The following is a 24,183-nucleotide window of genomic DNA, read 5'->3' on the forward strand; positions in this document are numbered from 1 at the left end:
AATTAATGTATCAATTATAGGCTAGTTGTTGCTTTATCTGAAACAGAGTCCTATATTTTTAGAGATCTGGTATATACAATAAAATAGGGACTATTTTATTTTGTCTGACTTTTGGGAACAAGAAGCTAGTAGACACTTGCAATCCAAGACCTTAGTGTAAGACTCTAAAATTAATTAGTGAATTGTTAAAATATATCTTGAATATGTATGAAATTTCAGCTAATTTCAAATGTTGGATTAAAACTTTGTAGTGCAGCACAGTCACTGTTTGATGCACAACTTATAAGTAGTATCAGCCTATGCAGCTATATTTTCAATTATTTACTAACATGGGGTTAATAATTAAGTAGGAACAAAGAGCCCAGAACAGAAAGAGAAACTGCAGTGAGTAGAAAGTACAAAACTAGCACTATATGTGAGATTCACTGCTTAAAATAAACAATTTAGTTAATGAAGAATGTGTAATAGCAATATGTTTCATTCAATGTGCAGTATTGTATATTGTGATGTCCGTGGAAGTCCATTATATCTACATGGTTATTATCAAAGCTGTTACACAACTTTTCTTTCTTAGAATACCATGTAATATCTACTTTCAAGAGGAATCCTCTCGAACAGGCCTTCAGACGGCCCAATGTAAATCTAACCTCCAATCACCTTTTATATCACTACTGGATTGCTGTAAGCCATAAGGCCCCAGCATTCCTGTATGATATCTACCTCAGGATTACAGGAAGAAGCCCAAGGTAATGGTGACTAGCTCTGTCTTGTGTTTCTCTGGCTTTGTGCAAACCCATGTTTACACCGTAATGCATATTAACTAAGTTTTCTGTCTTTTTTAATATGGTTGAATTGTCCTTTAAGTCAAAGGAGCCGGAATTCAAGTCTTCCATTTCTGGCAACAGTAAAAATAGTGTGTTCTGCATTTTGCAATAGGTACCTAAATCAAGATGTTCAGGTCAGTTTGAATTCTCTGCAGGCACAGGCTTTGAGCAAGAGCGACTCAAACCATTTGACCCTTATTTTTCCTACAGAGTGTTACTTAAATTTGGTGTTCAAGAGGAATCCCTTAGAACAAGCAATAAGGCGTCCTAATGTTAAACTCCAGTCTAACCCCTTTATACATCAATATTGGACAACAGTCGGTCACATACTTCCTGCGTTGTTACACGATGTTGTTCTCAGGTTGACAGGTCAGAAACCGTGGTAAGAAGGAAAGGGCTAACTTTTTTGCTAGCAAGATGGTGGAGGCTTGTTGGCGGTGGAGGATCAATGGCATGAGCTTTTCCCTTAGATTTACTAATAGAATAATCAACAATAACAGTAAAAGAGTTGGGTGTTTGTGGGATTTAGTGGTTGCCTGACGTTTGCCACTATAGCAAACCTATCCTGGCAAATTACTAAAGCCCTGAAATTATCTCACTCTAGCACTGTTATTGAAATTATAAGCTGAAGTGCACTGAGAGGGGACGGGATTAGAGACACAAAATGGGTGCACACACTTGTGGGTTTTTATAGACATTGCACTCCACTTTGACTACATTTTATGTCAGCATCGTTCGGCTTATAATTATTCTGGCTACATTTTTTTAAGTAAGCGATTTGCCCATTTGGCCAGTTAAGAACTGCATAATTGAAATTTCACAGTTCCTACCTTAATTTTTTTTATGGCACAAATTTCAAGCTTCCTTTTCCAGAACCAGTGTTCAGATTGTGTGACCATTACCATTGATCTCTGATGGAACAGAAGAAATGTCAGCTTCTATTCTTTCCACCACAGTATGGGGGAGGGGTAGAAAAGGAGGCTTTTAAAGTACAAAAAAAGGCACTGGGCATATTAGTATGACTGCCATTGACTTTTCAGAATTATAGAATGAAAGCCTGCTGAAAAACTTCCATGGCATTAACATGTCTCACTAATTCACTGTGCAAAGGGATTTCTTTGTACCTTTTTTGGTGCAGGCAATTAATTGCCTCTACTTTTATCACAGTGCTAACTGGAAGCAAGGGCAGATGATGGTTCCTCATCTTTTCTGGATTTGGGTAACTCTGACTGCTTCTACCTGTATCCAGTTTCTTAAACTTGTGCTGCTCAGAGCAAATTTACTGCATGCAGACGCATGCAACATCAGCTGTACTGCTCTCCCAAGGGTTTGGCAGCTTTCCATATGTTCCTCACTACAGGCTATGACTCCTTTCCAAAGAGGTTCTGTTTATGTTTAAGTATATTTTTTAAATACTTTGTCAATGATATAAATTTCTTGTTCAACTTTGTGCACTTGCATAACATTCATATCTCTCTATATAATAATTCTGTTTTGGTCGTGGACTCTCCTGAACATTCCACACACTCCCCAATCAGTTGGATCCCTGATTTGTCACTCAGAAGCTGTCCCTACCCACTGGCTGCGTTGCCTGAGTCTCCCCTCCAATATTCTAAACAGTTTGCTGTTCCTCTCCCCCAAATAGTCGGTCGGAACACAGAGGTCATTTGCATATGTGGCCTGATTGGCCTTTGCCTCTAACATTCTAAACAGTTTGACGTTGCTTGTTGGGAGTCATTGAATGTGTCCTGAGGTAAAATACATATCCCAGTTTTCATTTAAACGGTCACTGGAGTTGCCAAAATACATATCCCAATTTCCCTTAAATGGTCACTGGAGTTGCCAATCTCCCTGTGGGGCCTGGAGATCTCCCAGAAATCACCATGTTCCCCAGCCACAGCACATTTCCTCTACAGAAAATTTCCCAGCTATTACAATGGCTGCTTTGGGCAGTGGACTCTATGGCATTATACCCTGCAGAGGTCCCTCTGCACCCCAAACCCTGCCCTCCCCAGGTTCTACCCCTCAGATCTACAGGTCTGGTCCTCCCCTTAGTATTTCCAGCCTCCAGGCAGCACCTGGAGATCTCCAAGATCAGTTCTCCTGGAGAATATGGCTGCTTTGGGCAATGGACTCTATGGAATTATACCCTGCTGAGGTCCCTCCAAACCCCAACCCTGCCCTCCCCAGGCTCTACCCCTCAGATCTACAGGTCTGGCCCTCCCCTTAGTATTGCAAGCCTCCAGGCAGCACCTGTAGATCTCCAAGATCAGTTCTCCTGGAGAAAATGGCTGCTTTGGGCAATGGACTCTATGGAATTGTACCCTGCTGAGGTCCCTCCACACCTCAAACCCTGCCCTCCCCAGGCTGTACCCCTCAAATCTACAGGTATTTCCCAACCCAGAGTTGGCAACCCTGTAACTGGCTATGGAGCCGCTTTCCAGACTCTTGGAACCCAGAAGACATGGCATAGGAGGAGGTGCTTTTCCACCTTAGGTGCCGCTGCATAACCCCAAATCAACATGAGTCAGGGGTGAAGAGAACCTTACCCGTTACCGTGAGGCTGTCCTTTCATACTACTCACTTGGGGAAGCAAAATGACTTGAGACAGCCCTGCCTTATAGCTAAGCAGAAGGAAATAGACATGGCTTGCCTCCCTCTATTTTCCCCTTCCCTCTGCTGCCCCACCAGCTACAGCCGGGACACTCACCTGGAACTTCCTTCTAGAGCTCGTTGTATTTCTTCCCACAACGGGCCTTACTCCTAGTCTAAGTATAAAGCTGAATAGTATTTCATATTTTTCACACATCTGAGTAACCTCACTTAACTGATTTGTGTAGTTGAAAGTGTGTAACCATAGGTTCCTTCCAGATGTCAGAAAAAGGGCATATAAAGCACATGAGAGACCCAGTTTGAAATAAAATAGCAATGTTTAATACACTGCAAATATGAACACAAAGCTATACGTAAATGTCTATGCTTCTGTCAGTATGTGATTTACCACTCAGATGCCTAATTCTGATCGTGTACAGTTACCGGCTGTTACTGTAACTTGACTTAATTGTAATAGGCAGGGAGCACCTGAGTTGGTCTATAATATCATTGTTTGCTGAAACCAAAAGGATGCGATTGGCCAGCAGGTGGATCAGGTGAGTGTCTCCACAAGGCTGCTGGTGGTGTAAGGAATTAGTTCAAAGTGAGGCATGGATAGTTCCTGGTTATAGCGGCTGCCCAGCAAAACACTAGAAGTATGTCCACAGACAAATTCCTGTTAGTACACAAGCATCGTTTTCCTGTATTTTCTTATGTTCTTGGAAGCCAAAACTATCTGTGCACTTCCTCAACACTTGAGTTTCTATATCAGAGGACTGGGGAAATGGAGGAGGGAGTATAATGCTGGTTTGGAATGAATTATTGTCCTTCTCCTTAGAGAACAGTTAAAACTTATCCACTTACATTCAGTATCCTGCAATTTGATATGGATTTCTGTATGTTATTTTAGGCAAGGTAATCTCAGTTGGATCTCCACGGAATTCAGCTAGCTTTCATTTCATTAGCCCATTTGACCTTTCAAAAAAGAGTGCGTCCTAACAAGTTCAGACCGTTCTTTGGTTAGTGAGCTGCAGATTCTCTCTTAGCGATTAAATGTATTGTTAGATTGTTAGATATTATCCCTAAAATCTATATCTAAATAAGAGCACAAAGTAAAAGGAATGACAGATCATGATTTTTATCTTGTGACATTATGATTTAGCAATGTGCTGTTGGAACTGCTTTGCATCTTCTAAATTAAGGTTGATATTTGCAAATCCAAGGGTTGAGTGACTGTCACTGCAGTTACTATGGATGCAACTATTATGAATAGTAAATCTTAGGACATATTGGTATGAGTCAGTCTGCATTTCCATTTTTCTGTCAGGTAGAGCAATGCAGGAAGTTGGATTGTGGGGGGAAAAACTAAACGGGGAACTACCTAGTAGCCTAATAATACCCTAACTTTGCAACTACTTGTTGCTGTATTGGTTAGTGTTGGATTATGACTAAGGACACCTGGGGTTCAAATCTTCACTATGCCATGGAAATTACTGTGTTATGTCATTCTCTCATCCTAACTTGCCTCATGATATTTTGAAGATTAATGGGGTTGGAGTCATGTGTGCTGCTGTGTATGTCTTGAAGAATATATCGCACAAAAATATTATACAGTCGCCTTAGTTTAAGATTCTTTTGGTTACGAGAAATTGCACCTAGTAATGTTTTAGCTATTGTTAATTGTAAACTGTTAGTGGAGTATATGAGTGTGTATAGAAGAGAGGAGAGCGTGGCTGTTAAATCCTTGTTCCAACCCCTTTCAAGATTTGTATTTTATTAATTGTGATCTAGGAGAGTCTTGGGTTCCATATAAAATTATCAGAATTTAGAACATCAACAGGTTCACTTCTGTAACAGAAAAGCTTAAGTAAAAGACTGTCCAGTGGCGTTAGTCTTTCCTATCCCCTTGCAAACAAAGACAAATGTTGTGTTCTTTTAGAGTGCTTTCTCCATTTGTTTATGCAGGATTAAAAACATAAGAACATAAGAGATGCCAATGTTGGATCAAGCCAAAGGCCCATCCAGTCCAACACTCTGTGTCACACAGTGGCCAGAAATACCAGGTGCCATCAGGAGGTCCACCAGTGGGGCCAGGACATTAGAAGCCCTCCCACTGTTGACCCCCCAAGCACCAAGAAGACAGAGCATCACTTGCCCCAGAGCCCCCATCTATACCTTGTGGCTAATAGCCACTGATGGACCTCTGCTCCATATGCTTATCTAATTCCCTTTTGAAGCCGTCCATGCTTGTAGCCGCCACCACTTCCTGTGGCAGTGAATTCCATGTGTTAATCACTCTTTGGGTGAAGAAGTACTTCCTTTTATCCGTTCTAACCCGACCGCTCTGCAGTTTCATGGAGTGCCCACGAGTTCTTGTATTGTGAGAAAGGGAGAAAAGTACCTCTTTCTCTACCTGCTCTTTCCCATGCATAATCTTATAAACCTTGATCATGTCACCCCTCAGTCGTCTTTTCTCCAAGCTAAAGAGCCCTAAGCGCTTTAACCTTTCCTCATAGGGAAAGTGTTCCAACCCTTTTATCATTCGAGTTCATTTTGTACCCTGCCCTCCCCGGAAAGCAGGCTCAGGGCGGCTCACATCAAAATATTGCATAAACTAGTCATCAGACTGGTATATTTAAATTTAACATATCTAATTCCCTTGTGAAGCCGTCCATGCTTGTAGCCGCCACCACCTCCTGTGGCAGTGAATTCCATGTGTGAATCACTCTTTGGGCGAAGAAGTACTTCCTTTTATATGTTCTAACCCGACTGCTCAGCAATTTCATTGAGTGCCCACGAGACATATTGATTTCACCAAGCTAGCACTCTCTGTTGACTGTCAGTGCACCCTAAAATACTCCCGAGCAAAGGTTCCTCAGCAGATAAATTGGTATAGAAAAGAATCTGTGAGGGGAAGCTGTTTACAATGCACTGGCTTTGTTTCCAGGACATCATAGGAAGCCCACAAAGAGGCTTTGTAGGAAGACATTTTATTTATCTATCTGTCCGTCTGTCTGTCTATTATATTCGGCTGTTATACCACCCATTCCACAATATGGGCTCAGGGTGGTGAACAACAAAACCAAAATCATATTATACATTTAAAATGGATGAAAGTCACAATGAAATTCCATAATAACAAAGTTCCTAAATTCCATAATAACAAAGTTCCTTAATTCCATAGTAGCAATACAGTTTAAAAAACAGATGGCAATTGTGCTACCACCTTGCGGGGGGGGGGGAGCGGGGAGAGTGCCAGCCAGATGGACACCATCATTGTCCTCAACTAAACGGCTGGTGAAATATCACTGCCTTGCAAGCCCTGAAGAACTGTAGTAAGTCCCGCAGGGCACAGAAGTTACTTGGCAGAAAGTTCCACCAAGTTGGGGGCAGAGCAGTAAACACTCAGCCCTTAGTTTAGGACAGCCAGATTTCTCTTGGGCTGGGGACCACAAAAAAGTTCTTATCTGCTGAGCTGCGTAATGTCCTCCGAGGGGTAAAAAGGTAAAGGTTCCCTTGCTCGAAAGCCAGTCGAATCCGACTCTAGGGTTGCGGTGCTCATCTCCGTTTCAAAGCCAAAGAGCCAGCGCTATCCGCTGTTCCATGGTCATGTGGCCGGCATGACTAAACATCAAGGCGCACGGAATGCTGTTACCTTCCCACCGAAGTGGTACCTATTTATCTACTTGCAATTTCTTGCTTTCGAACTGCTAGGTTGGTATACCTCCGAGGGGTACACCAAGGGTATTTCCTTGTTAAGATACGTTCTCACTCATGCTTGATAGTAAAACATATCAAACTTTTTCTTATGCAGGATATTTTAATTTCAAAATGTTTTCTTGGCTTAAAGAATCTTTTTGTAGCCCCTATTTGGTTTAGCTTGTCACGTTGCAGCTGAAGATTTGTGGCATTGTGAAACAAATGCCTATGCATTATTCATCTAGCATTTAAAAGTTTACTAGGCAGTTCTGTTAAAGAGAATAAATAAACAGGTTGCTGCTGAAGTACCTTTCTAAAAATAAGCTTGAGAATAGAAGGACAACAACAAGGGAGGGGAAAGGAATAAGAGTAAGCAAACACTTATCATGTTCAAAACTTGAAAGCAGTATAAAGTAGTATCGAAGAAAGTAATGATCAGACCTTCCAGATGAAGTGCACAGCTGTTGTCAACAAAAGACAGTACTAAGCTTGAATCCTATACCTTCCTTCTGCTTTCAGTGCTCTTTATTACAGAGTCCACTGTGAAGTGTGTATTCCTCTGCCACAAAGCACCTCCACATGTGCAAGACTGATGGCTTTCAAAAGACTGAAACGTGCCTAACATGAGAGGCATGTGCTCTACTGCAGAGGACTACTTCCACAGCAGAAAAGAAGTACAAGGAAGATACAGAATCCAAGCCTAGTAAATAGAACGCATTGAAGAAATCCTCTGGGTTTCTCATCAATATCTGAACCATTCCTGCACCCACAACAGACATGTGCAGGAATAAGGCTAGCACTATCTTCTATTGCTACGTTTGTACAACATTATGATAGTTTCAAACTTTTTAGACTCCTCACTGGGATATATACATTAACACCTGAAGGTTCTTAGGGCCCTCATATGAAATTATTGATCTTCTGACTGTAATATGCGGTTTGTCGCTGATAATTTCCAGTGCTTCAGTAAACATGTTGCTGACTTTTCCCCAGGGGTATCTGGGAAATGATAAGCCAGTTCATGTAACATCTGTTTTGGGTAACTGGTGGAAACAGTTAGTAAAGGGAAATGTTACGCATGCTACAGAGGGAGAATCCACAGAGCATTCTACAAAGGGAAGTCCTGCCTTCCCAGTTCGAGTTCTTCAAGAGTGTTCACAAACAAGTGGATAAGGGTGAAAAACTGTAGGTATTATGTACATTGACTTCCAAGAGTTTTTTCCACAGTCAATCATAAAAAGCTCTTGAGTAAACTTAAGACTCATGGGATAGCTGGGCAGAGCTCTCTTGTGGGTTATTAATAAACAGGATGTGGAAGAGTAAATGGACACTTCTGTCATTGGAGGGCAGTGTGGGTCCCCCCTCCCCATTGATGGATATAGGACTGGTACTATTTATTTGCGTGATGTAGTCCATGGGGTTGCGAAGAGTCGGTCTCGACTGTGCGACTGAACAACAACAACTATTTATTTACTTCATTTATTCTGTGATTTTTCTGCCCAGTGGGGATCCAAAGCAGATTACATTGGTCTGCTCTCTGTTTTATTCTTGCAACAGCCATGTGAGGTAGGTCAGGCTGAGTGTGACTGGTCCAAGGTCACCCAATAAGCTTCCATGGCAGAGAGTGAATTTGGGTCTCCCAGATCCTTGTCCAATACTAACCAATACACCATGCAGCTCTCCTTTTGTTCATAAATGATGTAGCATTATGAGTGAGCAGTGAAATAGCCACATTTCTGGATGGCACCAAATTAGTCATAATGGGGAAAACCATTGCAGATTGTGCAGAACTCAGAGAGGATTTATTTAATCACCTCCCTTTCTCACTGAAGCTCAAGGCACCAAAATATAAAAATAAGGCAGGTGGTAAAAATACAATAGGACTAGGATTACAAAATTAGAAAAATGGAAACCAACAGAGAATGGATTACAAAAGTAGAAGTCAATGTACGAACACAATAATGTATATACAGTAAACACTGCAGTAGACTACGATTCTATTCTCTTTATAGAACTGCCTTCCTGAACCATTTCATTATACTACAATCCTATTACCTTTATTACACTTCTGCTTTGTACATTCTACAGAATGACAGACATATTTGGTGTAGTGGTTTGGTGTAGTGGTTAAGTGCGTGGACTCTAATCTGGGAGAACCGGGTTTGATTCCCCACTCCTCCACTTGGCACCTGCTGGATGACCTTGGGCAAGCCGTAGTTCTGATAAGAGCTGTTCTTGAAAAACAGCAGTTTCTGTCAAGAGCTCTCTCAGCCCCACCTACCTCACAGGGTGTCTGTTGTGGGGAGGGGAAGGGAAAGGAGTTAGTAAGCCGCTCTGAGACACTTTTGGGTAGTGAAGGGCGGGGTATAAATCCAATCTCTTCCTCTTCTTCTTCTTTATATGGGAGCCACAGCAAAGAATGCTGGAGTGTGGGTAGCTGTTGTTCTTACCCAGTTGCTGGGTAGCACTTAAAGAAGGTTTTGCTCAGATGAGCAAAGCTGTTGTGGGGGAGCATAACAGGGAACACAGTCCGGCAAATACATAGGTCCAAAGCCATGAAGGGCTTTATAGGGGCTGGTTCCAGATTGAGAGAGTGTAATAGCATGGTCAATGAGATTTAATGTAAGTAAGTGGTAAAAAGCAGGGGCAGGGTAAATCTGACTTTCCATATATACTAACAGGTCTGAACTGGTGGTTGTTGATTGGGGAAAATATTTTGGGGTCTTTGTAGGTAGTTCAGAGAAAAATCCACTAAGTATGTGGCACTAGTGAAAAAACTAATTCTGTGCTAGGAATTGAAAATAAAACTGCCTGTATTCCAGACTGCATCTGGAATACTGTAAATGCTTCACATCAGGGAAATATGATGAATCCTGAAAACGTGCAGCAGAGAGCAATCATATCAAGAAACTGGAGTACCTTCCCAACAAGGAAGTGTTAACGATTTGAGGTTTTCAAGTTCAGATGACTAGGGAAGGTCATAATAGAAGTTAATAACATTAGATTAGGTGTGGTGTTGGGAAAGAGAGTAGACCTTTTTTCCTCATCTCCCAAAATACTTGAATTGGAGGATGCCCATTTAAGTTGATGAGTGACAGATTCAGGACAGACAAAACTTCTCTGCACAATCTGGAATGTACTTGGCAAAACTTACTGCAACAGGGTATGGTGATGGCCAATAGCTTGTATAGGTTTAAAGAGGGTTAGACAAGTTCATACAGGATTGGTCCATCATTGCCAGCCATGATGGCTGAATGGTACCTTCATATTGGGAGGCACTATGCTACTGAATGGAGGTTATGCCCTTGAACCCTTGCTGTGGACATTTTGGGGTGTCTGGTCAGCCATCGTGGGGAAACAAGATGCTGGACTAGCTGGACCATCTGGCTGAACTGTTGTGTTTTCTTTGTTAACTTGCTGTGGCAGTGTAAGGTTGGTACTGCTGCGCCCTTTCTATAACACTGGCTAATGCAGAACAAAGGTATCTGACGAAGTGTGCATGCACACAAAAGCTTATACCCAGAATTAAACTTTGTTGGTCTTAAAGGTGCCACTGGACTCAAACTTTGTTCTGTTGCTTCAGACCAGCACAGCTACCCACCTGCACCTACTTTCGTGACACTAATTTAGTGGGACTATGAATGTTTTAGTAGAAACTTGTGGCGTATTGGATTCAGGAGCCTTTACTTCATAGTAGAAATGTTGTTAACAGTGCCAGTTCCTAGCTTTTAAAATTCTTTCGAAGGGATATCCATGGAACAAACCAAGAAGTCTTCAACTGAAAAGAGATTGAAGTGGTGCTCTTAGCATATTTTCTGTAACTTCAAATGTATTTAAATTCATTGTTTTTCCCCCTTGTATTACTTGAAACCATTGATTATATATAGCATTTTGTTTTTCTGTTCTCAATTTTTTGCTTATGAATATTTGGAAGAAAGAGCTCTGGCTAAGCTCTTAATAACATGGGTGAGAGTCATGCACTTTTCCTCATTGTAGCTCACCAGTAATAAGATAAAAACTGAGTAAAATAAAGATTAAAATAAATACCCTCTTAGGCAAAAAAAGTTGTGTTAGTTTTATTACTTTGTGTTTTTCCTGGTGACTAGTTGTTTGTATGTGGTATGCCTTCCTTCTAATACCTCTCTGCCAAATGTAGTATTTAAAATTTCCAGCACTCTTACACAGTAGGATCCTACTCACTGTAGGCAAATGGCCACAGTCTGTACAGAGTTAATGTAACTTTCTAAAGGCTGTTGCATATTCAGTGCTGATTTTATATTTTGCTGCCCCCCTTTCATCCTTCCTGCTGTTTATTATCAGTGTGTTCCATTATGAGGATCAGGCTGGAAATCAACTCTCAGTAACTGCCATATATAGAATGATCATTTGCTTTAGGCTACAGTTAGCATGTACTGGTGGAATATATCTGGTCAATCAAGTTGAAAGAAAACGTTGAGCAGATGCATGCCACTGTCTCTTTCAAGATGAGAAATATGTGGGGTTCAAATGTGTACATTCACAATGTTCTGGGTACAAATTGTTTTTTAGTAATAGTTAAAAGCCTGCTATCCAAATTGATCCTAATAACTGAATGCACTGTATTCAGATAAGGTACCGGTGGTTACCCAGCAAGGCAGTAAACATTGATAGAATATTTCTGCATATTAAGTAGTCAATATCTGCACTGACACATTGCATTGCACCAGTTGGGGTAATCAGCAATAATACTGGGGGGGACATCTTCTTGTGATGGAGGCTGTTCCATCACTTTTCTTCTGTGTGGCTAGAATGATGGAGAAAAGGAGGCTCCCCAAAGAAGACTGCCATCTGATAGGTGTGTGACTCTGTAGTCCAGGTAGTCTGTTTTGTAGGGGAAACTAGTCTTTCGTGTGTGAGAGAGAGTGCTTCATTATAAAGGCTTCCAAGTTTTCTACATCTTACCCTTAAAATCCTACAATATGTTTTTATAAAATCACAATGTTACAGGATTTTTATAATTTAATCAAAACTACTGGATATAGTTCCTCTTCTTCATGATTGCATAAGATGGGTCTAAATATGTAAAATTTTGTGTTCATGATGCTGACTACAAATACAGGTGTTGACTTTTCTTAATTTTTTTAAAAGAAAAACTATGCAGAAATATTCTGTTAAATGTACTAAATGCTTTAATGTGATGGCCAAATTGAAGGCTCCTTTATTGCATCATACCTGCTGAAATTAGGGTGGTGGTGGTGTATACTTTTGAATAGCGCCTTTTCTTTTAGTAACACACTTTCCCTGGACTATAGGATGATGAAAACAATAACACGTCTTCACAAGGCTATGATGTTACTAGAATACTTTACCAGTAATTCTTGGGAATGGAACACAGACAATGTAAATATGCTTATGAGCCAACTGGGTCCTGAAGACAAAAAGGCAAGTAATTCTCTAATGTTTTTTGTCGTCGATCGAACATGAAATTGTAGTGTAAAGAAGGGATTTTCATAGTTTCTGTGCAGATTTTGCATTATGAATTATTAAAGATGTTCATTTAGAGAAAATCAGAAATATATATATGCATCTGATTTAAATTTGGATTCTGAAGTATGGTAACTATTGAAGTGATCAGGTCTCTCTATTGTGGACTTATTTATTTATTATTTTTTCTACTACCAGTGAGAAGGACACCCTGTTATGTTCCTGTATGATGATAGTCTGTATGCCAAAGTTTTTGCTAGTGTAGTACAGTTGTGGTCCTATGCTCCCTGGCAGCAAAGCAAAAAGGCCAATAGCAGCTGTAGAAAGGAAAGTTGGGGCAGTACTGACAGCCACTCCAAGCAACTCCATGGCAGCTTGATCACCTGTCGTGATGCTTGCTTACTGCACATGGAAAATAGTAATTGGTAGACACAAAATGCCGAAACATAGCTGTCAAATGCATCTGCAGTCCTTCTGTAGACAGTCCACATGTTTCCTGCAAAAAGCAGCTCTAAGAAATTTGATCAACACAGTTCTACATAGGCAAGTAGTTATTTGGGTATCAGCCAAAATGTGCAGCCACAGGCTATAGGACTTCCCTCATACAGGACTTTGTGTCTTCTGGGAGTTCAAACATAGCTAGCGGTGGACTATTGAGTGAGGCTGGAAGTAGCCTGCACCTCTTGAGAGTACCATCTGCTTATTTGTACTGTGGTATAATTATGAATAGCTCTAAGGTTATTGTAATAAGTGTTGCTGTTAGTGTTGAGGCTTACAGTTCTGTAATCTAAGTAAATATCAAATATCTGATGTTGAATAATAAACTAATGAGAGCCATGAAGATGTTCTCTTTTTCACTTTGTGTTTGCTGCACTGTAATATTAGAGCTGGACCCAAAAATAGATTAATATTGAGTACTTATTGAACTTTTTAAAGTTGTTCACATAACCGCTGTGAAAAATATTCTGCAATTATCCTGATAGTGTTTTAGTTTGTGTCAGGCATCTTAAAAATTCTCCCTTTGACAGAAAGTGCTGTACAAGTATAGAAACTTTATTGCCTTATTTCCTGTTTAGGAGGTAGATAAACCAGGAGATTGCTTTAAGAAATGTATAAGGAAGAAGGGGCTAATAAGCCATGGCTGAAATTTAGGCCACAGTCCTGTCATCAATTGGGTTCTTGTGTATCTAATTCTGGGAAGCACATTCTGGGGGCTTTGCTTGTGGAACTCCCAGTGTCATGTCCATTTTAACTTCTAGTTTGGTCCAAGAACTTCCTAATACACAGTTCTTGGTGCTCAGTAACATTGCAGTTGCCATAATGGCATGAAGCAATTTAATCTATGCCATTCTTAATACTTAGCCTTTGAATATTTGTATGCAATGTTTATTGTAATACTAACAATTTTATTATGGCAGGTATTTAATTTTGATGTTCGCCAGTTACATTGGGCAGAGTATATGGAAAACTACTGCATGGGAACAAAGAAGTATGTTCTGAATGAGGAAATGTCTGGTCTCCCAGCAGCTAGGAAACACTTGAATAAGTATGTCTTTATATTTTTACTTTATTTTGTTGTCTAATGCAGTTTTGTATTTTTCCTGCTTTGCTTTGACCACTGTGGGCAAAGCTTAAACAACTGCATTCTCGAAGCAAATCAGTTTAGATCACCTGTTCAACAGATTCTGTCTAATCTTTCTTTCTTTCTAATAAAATCACCTAAAAATAAACATAATGTCAGACTTTCTACTTAAAACTTGGAGTAATTCAAGAACCTCAGAGGATTTAATTCAAGTGAGTTCTACTGAGGCATTGTTATCTGAATAGGCTGACTAAACGCAAATAAGAGCTCATTGCTTAGTCTTTGTTTGGCTTCACCTCCCTATTGCGGTGAAAGGGGAAGAGATTACTAAAAGGGTTGATCCTGCTAAGTACCATGGCATGTTTCCCATCCTGCAAAGACAAAAAGGTACCTTTGAAAGCATACTAAGGTCTGAATTACTTTAAAAAGTGATGTTAGTCTTCCAGAACAAACTAATTTATGCAGTAGCCAAATCGCTCGCTCACAAATTTAATGCCAGCAGCTCACAAAGTAGAATTTTGGCTCACAAGACTCCACAGCTTAGAGGGAACATTGCGTTCAGACAGTGTGCATCAGTTTCTATGAATAACATTAAACTTATAGTAGATGCAACTTTACCTTCTGCCCCCTGGGGGGGAGGGCTAATTATAGTCTTAGGTAACTTCAAATTGCATAATGCAAACAGGGTTTGAAGCTATTGTGAGACTATTTTAAAAGCTATTTTATGCTCCTGGCCTAGGTTTTTTTTTTTGTTTTTAAGCTGGCGGTTTAATTGCTAAATTTCATTATTTCAGTTCTTATGTAGTTTTAGTTCATCAAGTATATTGAGCAGGTTCTCTAGATATGAGGTATAGACATTTTTAATTGTTTTGTTTAAAAATGATTTGAATTGTTTACATTATGTATAGTCTACCTTTCTCACTGAGACTCAAGGCAAAGTACACAATGTAAGTCAATGCAATCAGTATGAGGAGATATCTAATAAGTAGTTTTATAGGGCTGGGATTGCAGAAACCTGAACAAAACACAAGTATCAGACATGACAAGCTATACAAACAGTAAATGTCATTACGTAAGTAGAGAGACAATGCACTGAGAACAAGCTAAAGCATACAGCAACAGATCACAAACAGTATACAACAGTGAAGTCCACAGACCTATTCCTATCTCCTGAACCATTATGTAATGTCACTCTATCACCTTCATCAAAATGCCCATTCAGTTCCATTTTACATAGTTTGTGGAATGCTAGAAGCATGGGTCTCCACTTGAATTGAACTAAGTAGTTGATGGGCAGCCAGTGGAATGACTGCAGAATGGGAATGATATTCATACTATGCCTAGCTTCTGATAATAACTGTGCTGCAAGATTCCACATCAGCTAGAGTCTCCCAGTTGATTTCAGGAAGAGACCTATGTAGAACCAGTGGCATGTAATGGTTACAGTGTTGGACTAGGATGAGAGACCCAGGTTCAAATCCCCACTCTGGGTGGCCTAGGACCAGTCACACCACAGTCAGCCTAACTTAACCTCACAGGGTTGCTGTGAGAATAAAATGGAGGAGTGGAAACTGCTTTGGGTCCTCATTGGGGAGAAAGACAGGATGTGAATGAAACTTAAGTATAGCTCAGTACAGTAGTCTAGTCTTGCTGTTTACCATGGCATGGATCCAGGTGTCCAGATCAGCTAAGTCAAGGTAGGGGGCCATCTTCCAGGCTAAGCTAAGTTGGAATAAAGCATTTTTGGTGACGGTATTAAGTTGCTTCTTCAGCCATTATGCTTGGCCAAGTATAACTCGTGGGTTCTTGATCAAGTCAGCAGGGGTCAGCTGGACCCCACTGAAAGTGGAAAGCATGGTGTCCTTCAAGACCTTAGGCTTCCCAGTTAACATTACCCCCATCTTGTAAGGGTTCAGTTTCAGTTTGTTCACTTTCAGCCATTTAACCATTGCAGTCAGGCAGTGGCTGAAGACTTCTATCACATTACCAGGACTTTTTAGTAGATATAGAGCTGGATGTTGGCATATTAATAGCATCCAGTTCTGAAACTGTTAATGATTTGTCCTAAGGGCTTGACTTAGAGTTTAAGAAGCATGAGAGATAAGATCACACCTTAGTATAAATTCCACACTGATGACTGGTCTCATGACAACCGTTTGGGTCTGATCTGTAAGGAATTATTTAAACCAATCCAAAGCACATCTCCTGATACCTACTAATGCCCGGACTCGACTGTGCGACTGAACAACAACAAAACTGTATTAAAGGCAGCAGGTAAATCCAGTAGGAGCAACCTTGTGGCTTGATCTTTGTCTATATTCAGAGATCATCAACCAAGGCCTCCAGTACCATATCTGTCACATAGTCCAGACTGAAAAGAGTCCAGACCATGAGTTATTCAAGAAGGCCTGGAGTTGGTCCACCACCACTCTCAATCACCTTTCCCATAAAGGTCAAATTAGAGACAGGGCAATAATGGTCACATTGCTTTTCTGTAGGAATAGTTTTTTTTTAAGTAGTAGTCAGATAACCACCTCTTTGAGTGGTTGAGGGAAGGCGCCCTGAATCAGTGACTAATTTATGGTGGACATCAATGATTTGTTAGTGTGGCCCTTGCATTATTTCAGCAACTAGGATGGACAAAAGTCTAGAGCACAAGTAGTATCCTTCACAGATCCCAGGAACCTGTCAACATCTTTTGTAATAACTGGGTCATAACGGTCCATAAATCAGCCAAATGGCAGATTAGACTATCTGAACCGTCTTCCAACCAGCATCCAATTCAGAATGTGTTTGAGAGATTTTATCAGCAGAGCATTGTGGAATCCAGTAGGATTCATGAGCCTCCATGGGTGAACTATTTCAACTGTGGACCCTTTCCTGCAAAGTGTCAGAACCACATTCACCTTTGCCTTAATTAGATAGTGATCAGATTGTGGTTCAGGCTGAATTTCCAACCCTGAAACTAGACCTTCCTTCAGAGGTTTCAGTGCAAAAAAATTCAAGTCCAAGATATGACCTCATTCATGTGTTGGTCTTGGGGTTGCTGAGAGCCATCATGGACCCCCTATATGACCCTGATACAGACCAAGTGTCTAATTTTATAATGTTTATATCTGTACATATATTCATATGTGCAACAGTATAGGATACATTTCTTACGTCTGATGAAGTGGGCTGTAATTCACAAAAAATTCACATCACAATAAATCTTTACTAAGTAAATCAGTAAAAAAATCTATTTGTGTACCCTTATATCTTTAGCTAGCACAAAAGCAGGGACAAATTTATTATGTAGTGGTGCTGGATGAGAAGTACTGAGATCATTGGGATTGATTTTACTGACATATTTTCTAAAAAGACTGATGTTTGTCATTTAGCATGAAGCTTAGCTACAGTAGCAAAGTGGCGTTTACAGGGATATTAGATGTCCCACCAGTACAGCAACCCCCTACCTGAACAGTGTTCAAAATATAATTAAATCCAATTAAGCAGAGGAGAAGGAGTTCTAGCTAGGAGTGTGCATTCGGCTATAGCCGAACCAAAAAAATACCTTGTCAGTAATCTCTGATCTGTATTTGGCTACCAGTATAGCTGAACCTGAAAAAGCCATAATTATCCAGGTTCTTTTCGGGTTCATTTTGCTATACTGCCAGTCAGCTGTTGGGTTTAAATGCCTTTCTTTCCCTCCCTGATGTGGGGGAGGGAAAGAAAGGCATTTTAAACATGCCTGGTTCCCTGCCTGATCTTCTCCAGATGCCCCACAGCTGGCAGGCAGGCTGGGAAGACAGAGGGCAGGCATGCAAACATCTCCTCTTCCGTCCCTGAGCCTCTTCGCTTTTGTGGAGAAGCTCGAGGAAGGGGGGGGGGGCATGTTTAAATGCCTTTCTTTCCCTCCCCAAAATTGGGGAAAGGCATTTTAAACATGCCTAGCTTCCCTGCCTGCCCTTCTCCAGCTACAATCTGTCAGCTTGAGAAGGGAAGGCAGAGAGCACAGGCTTTCCCTAGTCAATTTCACTCCCAGCTGACTGGCAGTGAAATTGACAGGAAAATCTCTAGGGCTACCAGAGGGAAAGAAGACATTTTAACATGCCTCCTTTCCCTCTGGTGGTGTAAATCGAACCTGAATATATTCAGGAATAGGAGAAAAATAGCCCCAATCCAAATACCTTACTGGTATTTTACTGGGGAAATTCGGCTTTTACCAATATTTTTTGGTTCTGATTTACCCGAAGCTGAAAATACCGGCATTTTTTTTTTTGCACACCCCTAGTTCTAACATATGTAACCACTAAATCAGATTAGCATTCAGTTACCATGCTTGTAAGGGGAAGAGCATCCTTTTACTCAGGGCATTTTTTGTAGAAAAAGCCCAGCAGGCACTCATTAGCATAATAGGCTACACCCAACAGCAGAAACTCATTGGCATATTAGGCCACACCCGCATGCCTTCCCTTGGGTTGCCTGGGTGCCCTGCGGCTGCAGGGAGCCTGGGCAAGCTGACCCTTGGACAGGCCAGGGAAGGCACGGGGAGGTATTTAAATGCCTCCCCGATCCTTACAGGGCCGCCCCCCCCCCGGCCTGCCTGCCTTGGAGTCACCAGGGGTCGCTCTCCAGGCCTTCCCTCTGTATCCACGCATGCAGAGGTTTTGCCTGTAGTGGGCTTGGCCAACTCTGAAGCCAGCCGTAACTCCGTTCCTGTGCGTTCCTGCCCAAAAATAGCCCTGCTTTTATTACTTTGATAGATCATGGGGAAATATTCATTCCCCCCTTTCATAATATTAATAAGGATTTGCTACCATACTACTATTAAAATGTCTAAGTTGCCAACCAGGATAGGGATGATGAATTAAGTAAGACTGAGAGGTGGAGGGGGGATTAGAAAGGGGAAGAGAGAAATGGAGGTATATCATGAAAAGAAGAGCAAAAAGGAGAAAAGTATGGAAAAGAGGAAGAGAAATTAAGAAAAGAGCAAAGGTTTTATTTTCTACTACACACTACCAGGGCTGCCCCCTTGCAAGATCTAGCTAAGCAGACAAAATTATGGTGCTGAGTGGAAGGAAAGAACGAGAAAAACAGTCTGTTGGGGAAAACGACCTTGTTAGGAGGCTGCAGCCTGGCAATGACTCTAGCAGCCATGAGCTGTGCTGGCTGGTCTTGCCCTGCTCCAGTGCTAGCTTGTTGATGAGTTTAGCAAGATATGCAAGTGTTTGGCTCCCTGCAGTGATCTTTACAGAAAGGCACTCTAAGCAGAAAGTAGAGTGACAGCTATTTAACTCTGCTGTGCATTCCGTGCACCCGCAGTGGCTGCAGTACAGAAGTGCATTGCAAATTTCATGACTGCAGCACAACACTGGTATCAGGCCCTCCAGCTGACCTGGGCCTCCTGAATTTTGTCCCATCATTTTTTAAAAAAATTATTTCTTTTTTTAGACTTATACCCCAACCCTCCCCTTGGTCAGAGGGCTCAGGGCCGCTCAACAGCATCAATAATCTATAAGTAAAGATAAAAACATACTTACAAAAATAATTAAGTTACAATCTATAAAACAGAATTCTAGCATAGGCATCAGAATAAAACGTAGCCTTTTGGCACCCAACAACCAGCATCCCAGACTGTTGTATAAAAATCATGATCTGAGAGAGGCCCAGGGTAGCTAAAAAAGCTATAAAATCCTGGGCCTGCCATGTCAAGGTACCTTTGGCATGAAGGCTGAAGTCCTCCAGTATAATTAGTCTAGGTGTCTCCAGCAGCACAGAAATTTTCTAAATAAGTCCATGTTGATGCTTAGGCCTCTTGCCTGTGTAGAAATTTAAGCTCTGTGTTGAAACCTCTATATTCCTACATTATTTGCCATTCAAAATCATGTATTGTTCTCCATATTTTTCTTGATTTGCATTTTATTTATTTTCTAGGTTAAGGAACATCCGTTACGGCTTCAATACAGTGCTTGTTATTCTCATCTGGCGTATCTTCATTGCAAGATCACAAATGGCAAGAAACATCTGGTATTTTGTTGTGAGCCTGTGTTACAAGTTCCTTTCTTACTTCAGAGCCTCTAGTACTATGAGATACTGAAGAGGACAATTCTAACATTAGGACATCTATGCATATGGTGGTCTAATGGCACAAAGCCGTATAATGTACCTACTCATCTTGTCTTTTGTAAAAACATGAAATATTAGATCTGGATTGTGAAATACAGTACATGTGATGCTTAATTGTGTATTTCTGTGAAGATTATATGGCTGGTTCTGGAGCAATCTGTCATTAGGCAAATATGTAGGTTAAATATCCAACAAAACAGATTTAATATCTCTGTGTGAGGAAAACCTTTAGGCCACTGACCAGTGTAACTGTGCAATTCTGGAATGCATTGAATTAAAATCTGCCTTAACATAGTAAACTTAATTTTTATGGCAAGTGAGCTCATTTAGTTAAGGTGAACCAATTATTGACTTAGGTGATAGACTTATTTATTTGAGACTTTTAAATTGCAATGTCCTTGTAAATGATTGTGAGTTTGGCTTTCTGTTAGTCCTTTATTGCTCTTGCCTCCTTTCTGGTGACTGTAAAGATGTGAAGTTTACTTATGGAAATGAGACCTTCCTAACTGAACCTTTTGTGTTCTGCTTTTGAAAGTGCACCTACTGATCCAGACTGACCCACCGGAGATTGCTGTTGAAATAATTGGCCATGATCTAGAATGTGTATGCATATGTGTAAGCATAGGCATCCACATGGCTGCATAAACTCCCCCAGTTGAGAAAGCAAGTGCAAGAGGTGGCTTTCCTTACATTCTCCTGAACTGTAATTTATAAGAACTGCCTCTACGGCCAAGAGAAGAAGTAAGCTTGTTCCTTAGAATAAATACAAATGAAGGAAACACATTTTTACTAGAGTTGTTCCAAAGTGGCACAAGAAATCAGGAACTTCTTAAATTTTTGTTCTGAAATCCAGAACATAAATTTGTTTAGGAAACACCACACCCTCCCTATGTTGCCCACAGAATTTTGAAACTGAAGTCTCAGTCACTTTCTTCTAAGCTGTAAAGACAACATATTTATGCTAAATACAACTTGGCATTATTTTCAGAAATGGAGGAAGATGTTGAATTGCTATTACTTAAATAAACACCAATCTATTTTCTGCATGTTTAATTTGCATCCTCAAGAAACAAAATATAGGAGTCCTCAATAAAAGATGAAATATAATTCAGTACTTAAATTTTGCAGTACAACTCATTTGCATAAAATTCTATATGAGCACTAACATTCCTCCTTATTTGATACAACCAGCATCCCTCTGTGGTATGGTGGTGGTAAACTGATCGACTTGTACTGTAGCTGTTTCTTTTTATAATCACTGTCTAGGTAAATTGAGAATGATTTCTGAATGAACAATGTCAGAATTATACAAAGCACATTTCCTATACTCAGCTGCTGTGGAAATTTAACTTCTTTCTTGCACATGTATGTAAATTTGGAGAAGGAACTCCCTTAGTAAAAGATGAATTTTTCTCACTTAGAACTTAAATGTAAGTTTAAAAGATTTATGTGTACTCTTTCCAGTGATAGAAATGTTGCATGGTCAAGGACCGCACATTAAGAAGTGTGAGAGACTGTTGTGACAGTGATGGAACATACAATAAATTGTGGATTTTGTGAATGAAGTCACAGTTGGCAATATTCCTATTATGTTACAGCTGCTTCCTAACGTTTCCTCCTCCTTTGTTGGACTTGAAATCATTTACTTAGCATTTGAGCATGCCTGTAGACTTTTTTTCTTGCACAAGGTGCCTGGAATTCTACAACCCACCATGATCTGTGTGGATGTAGTTTAACTTGGTTGAAAGAAGCATTTGTAAGATGCTTGGATGTTATTTTCACTTTCCTCAGTGTACCTTGTTATTGAACTCCTCAAAAGGAATACAACTGATAAAATGCCACTGTTCATAACACTGCTGAAGGTAATCAGAGATTAAATGAGTTATGCAATTTTCCTTGTGAGATTCTAATACCTAATGGCTGCCATCTTGGAGTCCCTGGTTTTGGTTTTGATGTGAATGTTTCGTTTTCCTCATACAAAGAAATAACACCATGCTGTTTCATAGTGTTTTGGGCATTCCACAAAAATTGTTACAGCTAAGATACTGTCATATCTGGATCTTGTAGTGTTGCAATTCATATTATCAGAATTGTTAACTAAAACAAAGGGGATCTATAATTTTGTGTATTATTCTAAGAAATCTACTCATGGACTTTAAAAACAGTGAAATCTGAAGTAACAGAAGAGCATTTTACAGCAGGTGATTATTCAGTAGGTCTGCCAGAGTTTAAAATTTGGGACCATAGGAAGAACATTATCCTGCACTGGCGTTTTCTGATATAGAAATAGATTCTGCAAAGAATTTTAAATGATAAACTTTTATAAAACAGAAATATTGGGTGCCTTTGTTTGTAAACCAAAAATAAACAAATTCCTGAATATGATGTTTGTTGAATGTATCAAGTTGTGTAAAGTGTGTAGAAGCACTAATAGAAATCATGTTTTGATGAAACAGGACCAGTAAAACCGCCATCCAGACATCTTGAAATGGTCTGATTTCCAGAAATGGGAAAATTACAGAATTAGCGGATCACTCCCAACAATTCTTGTTACCATTAAAAGGTTTTTTTCTGTCTTGAAATATTAAAACAAGTACAAACACAGAAGTACAAATTGTGAGCAAATTATTCCTTGATCAAAGAGCCTTACAAGGCAATCCTGTGTGTGTTTACTGTGTATTTGGAGAGAGGTGCAGGGCTCAGTGGTAGAGCAGCTGCTCTGCATGCAGAAGGTGTTTCAGTCAAGGCCCCAGGTTCAATCCACAACATCTCCAGTTAAGAGGATGAGCTACAGAGGATGTGAAGGACCTGTACCCAAGACCCCAGAGAGCTGCCACCAGTCAGACTAAACAATACTGATCTTGATAAACAGTATAAGACATTTTGATGTGTTCATATGATCAGAAGCCCAAAGTAAAGCTTGAACAAAAGACAAAATCGACAGTTCCACACAATAATTAATCTTCTTTGTTAGGGTAGAAATGTATTAAATGTCTACATGACAATTTGATCTTTTGTGCAGATAGTGCCTACCATGTTTTTCAGGTACTGTAGTACATGAATGAAGATGCAATAGATTTCCCAGAAATATTTTTGTGGTATGATGATTAGGCTTTCACCTAAAATTTCTTTGTGTGCAATGGGAGGCAACTTTTGCCAATTCCTAGTTCCCCCAAGCTATTTGTTGGGGTCTCCTGTCCCCCAGGAGCATCATTTGAGGCTCTGGGGAAAGGGGGCAAAGTTACACTTCAGTGGATGGGAAACCTTCTGTCTATGGAAATCTTTAAACTGGGGAGACTTGAGTTAAAATCACCATCCTGCCATGAAACTTGTATTTATACATCAGGTGGGGAGAACATATGTGCTGCCTTGAACTCCTTGGATGAAGGGCAGAACAAAAACAGTTACAGATGCCACCACCTACAGCTTAAATACTGTGAAAATTCCACATGCTGCAAGTAATTGTGTGAGCAAGTCCTTTTTATTCTTAAAACAGTTTCTCTGTAATTTTTTCTCTTTCCCACTATCTTGTTTTACCCACATCTTGGTCTTGTACTTTTAAAACATTTCTTAATGTATTCTAAAGCATTGTATTTATAGATATCTGTTGAAAAGGCCTGCATGTGGCCACACTGAGATTGACAAAGTGGCTAAAAAATGTGAGGTGATTAACTCATGTTAAAGAAATATGCCTTAGAATGGGATGTGTAGGTAGAAGGTGGGAAACAATCTCTTCCCTGGCTATCATTTAGATAACGCTGTCAAATTCAGGATGCTCTCAAACCATCTTTTTAAAATCTATTTTGGTTAATTGCAGTTTAAGTTAGCAGTACAGTCCTAAACAGAACTATGCCCTTCCAAACCCACTGATTTCTATGGGTTTATAAGCATGCAGTTCAGTTTAGAATTGCACTT

At 40.2% G+C, this 24,183-nt stretch overlaps 1 protein-coding gene across 2 annotated transcripts in view; it reads left to right on the top strand.

Annotated features, from left to right (window-relative positions):
• FAR1 (fatty acyl-CoA reductase 1) overlaps positions 1–23,152 on the top strand; it is an 86,112-nt gene extending 62,960 nt beyond the window's left edge. The window contains exons 9-12 of one of the 2 annotated variants that reach the window (XM_015412836.1): positions 575–746; positions 12,407–12,536; positions 13,997–14,124; positions 20,077–23,152. In XM_015412836.1, the coding sequence (XP_015268322.1) occupies positions 575–746; positions 12,407–12,536; positions 13,997–14,124; positions 20,077–20,239 (593 nt within the window). In that variant the 3' untranslated portion in view covers positions 20,240–23,152. The remainder of the gene's footprint in view (positions 1–574; positions 747–12,406; positions 12,537–13,996; positions 14,125–20,076) is intronic. The other variant, XM_015412845.1, reaches the window with a different exon arrangement.
• The last annotated feature ends 1,031 nt before the right edge of the window (positions 23,153–24,183 follow it).

The sequence above is a fragment of the Gekko japonicus genome, unplaced genomic scaffold (genome assembly GCF_001447785.1).
Source record: "Gekko japonicus isolate JY-2015 unplaced genomic scaffold, Gekko_japonicus_V1.1 scaffold821, whole genome shotgun sequence".
NCBI classification, from domain to species: Eukaryota; Metazoa; Chordata; class Lepidosauria; order Squamata; family Gekkonidae; genus Gekko; species Gekko japonicus.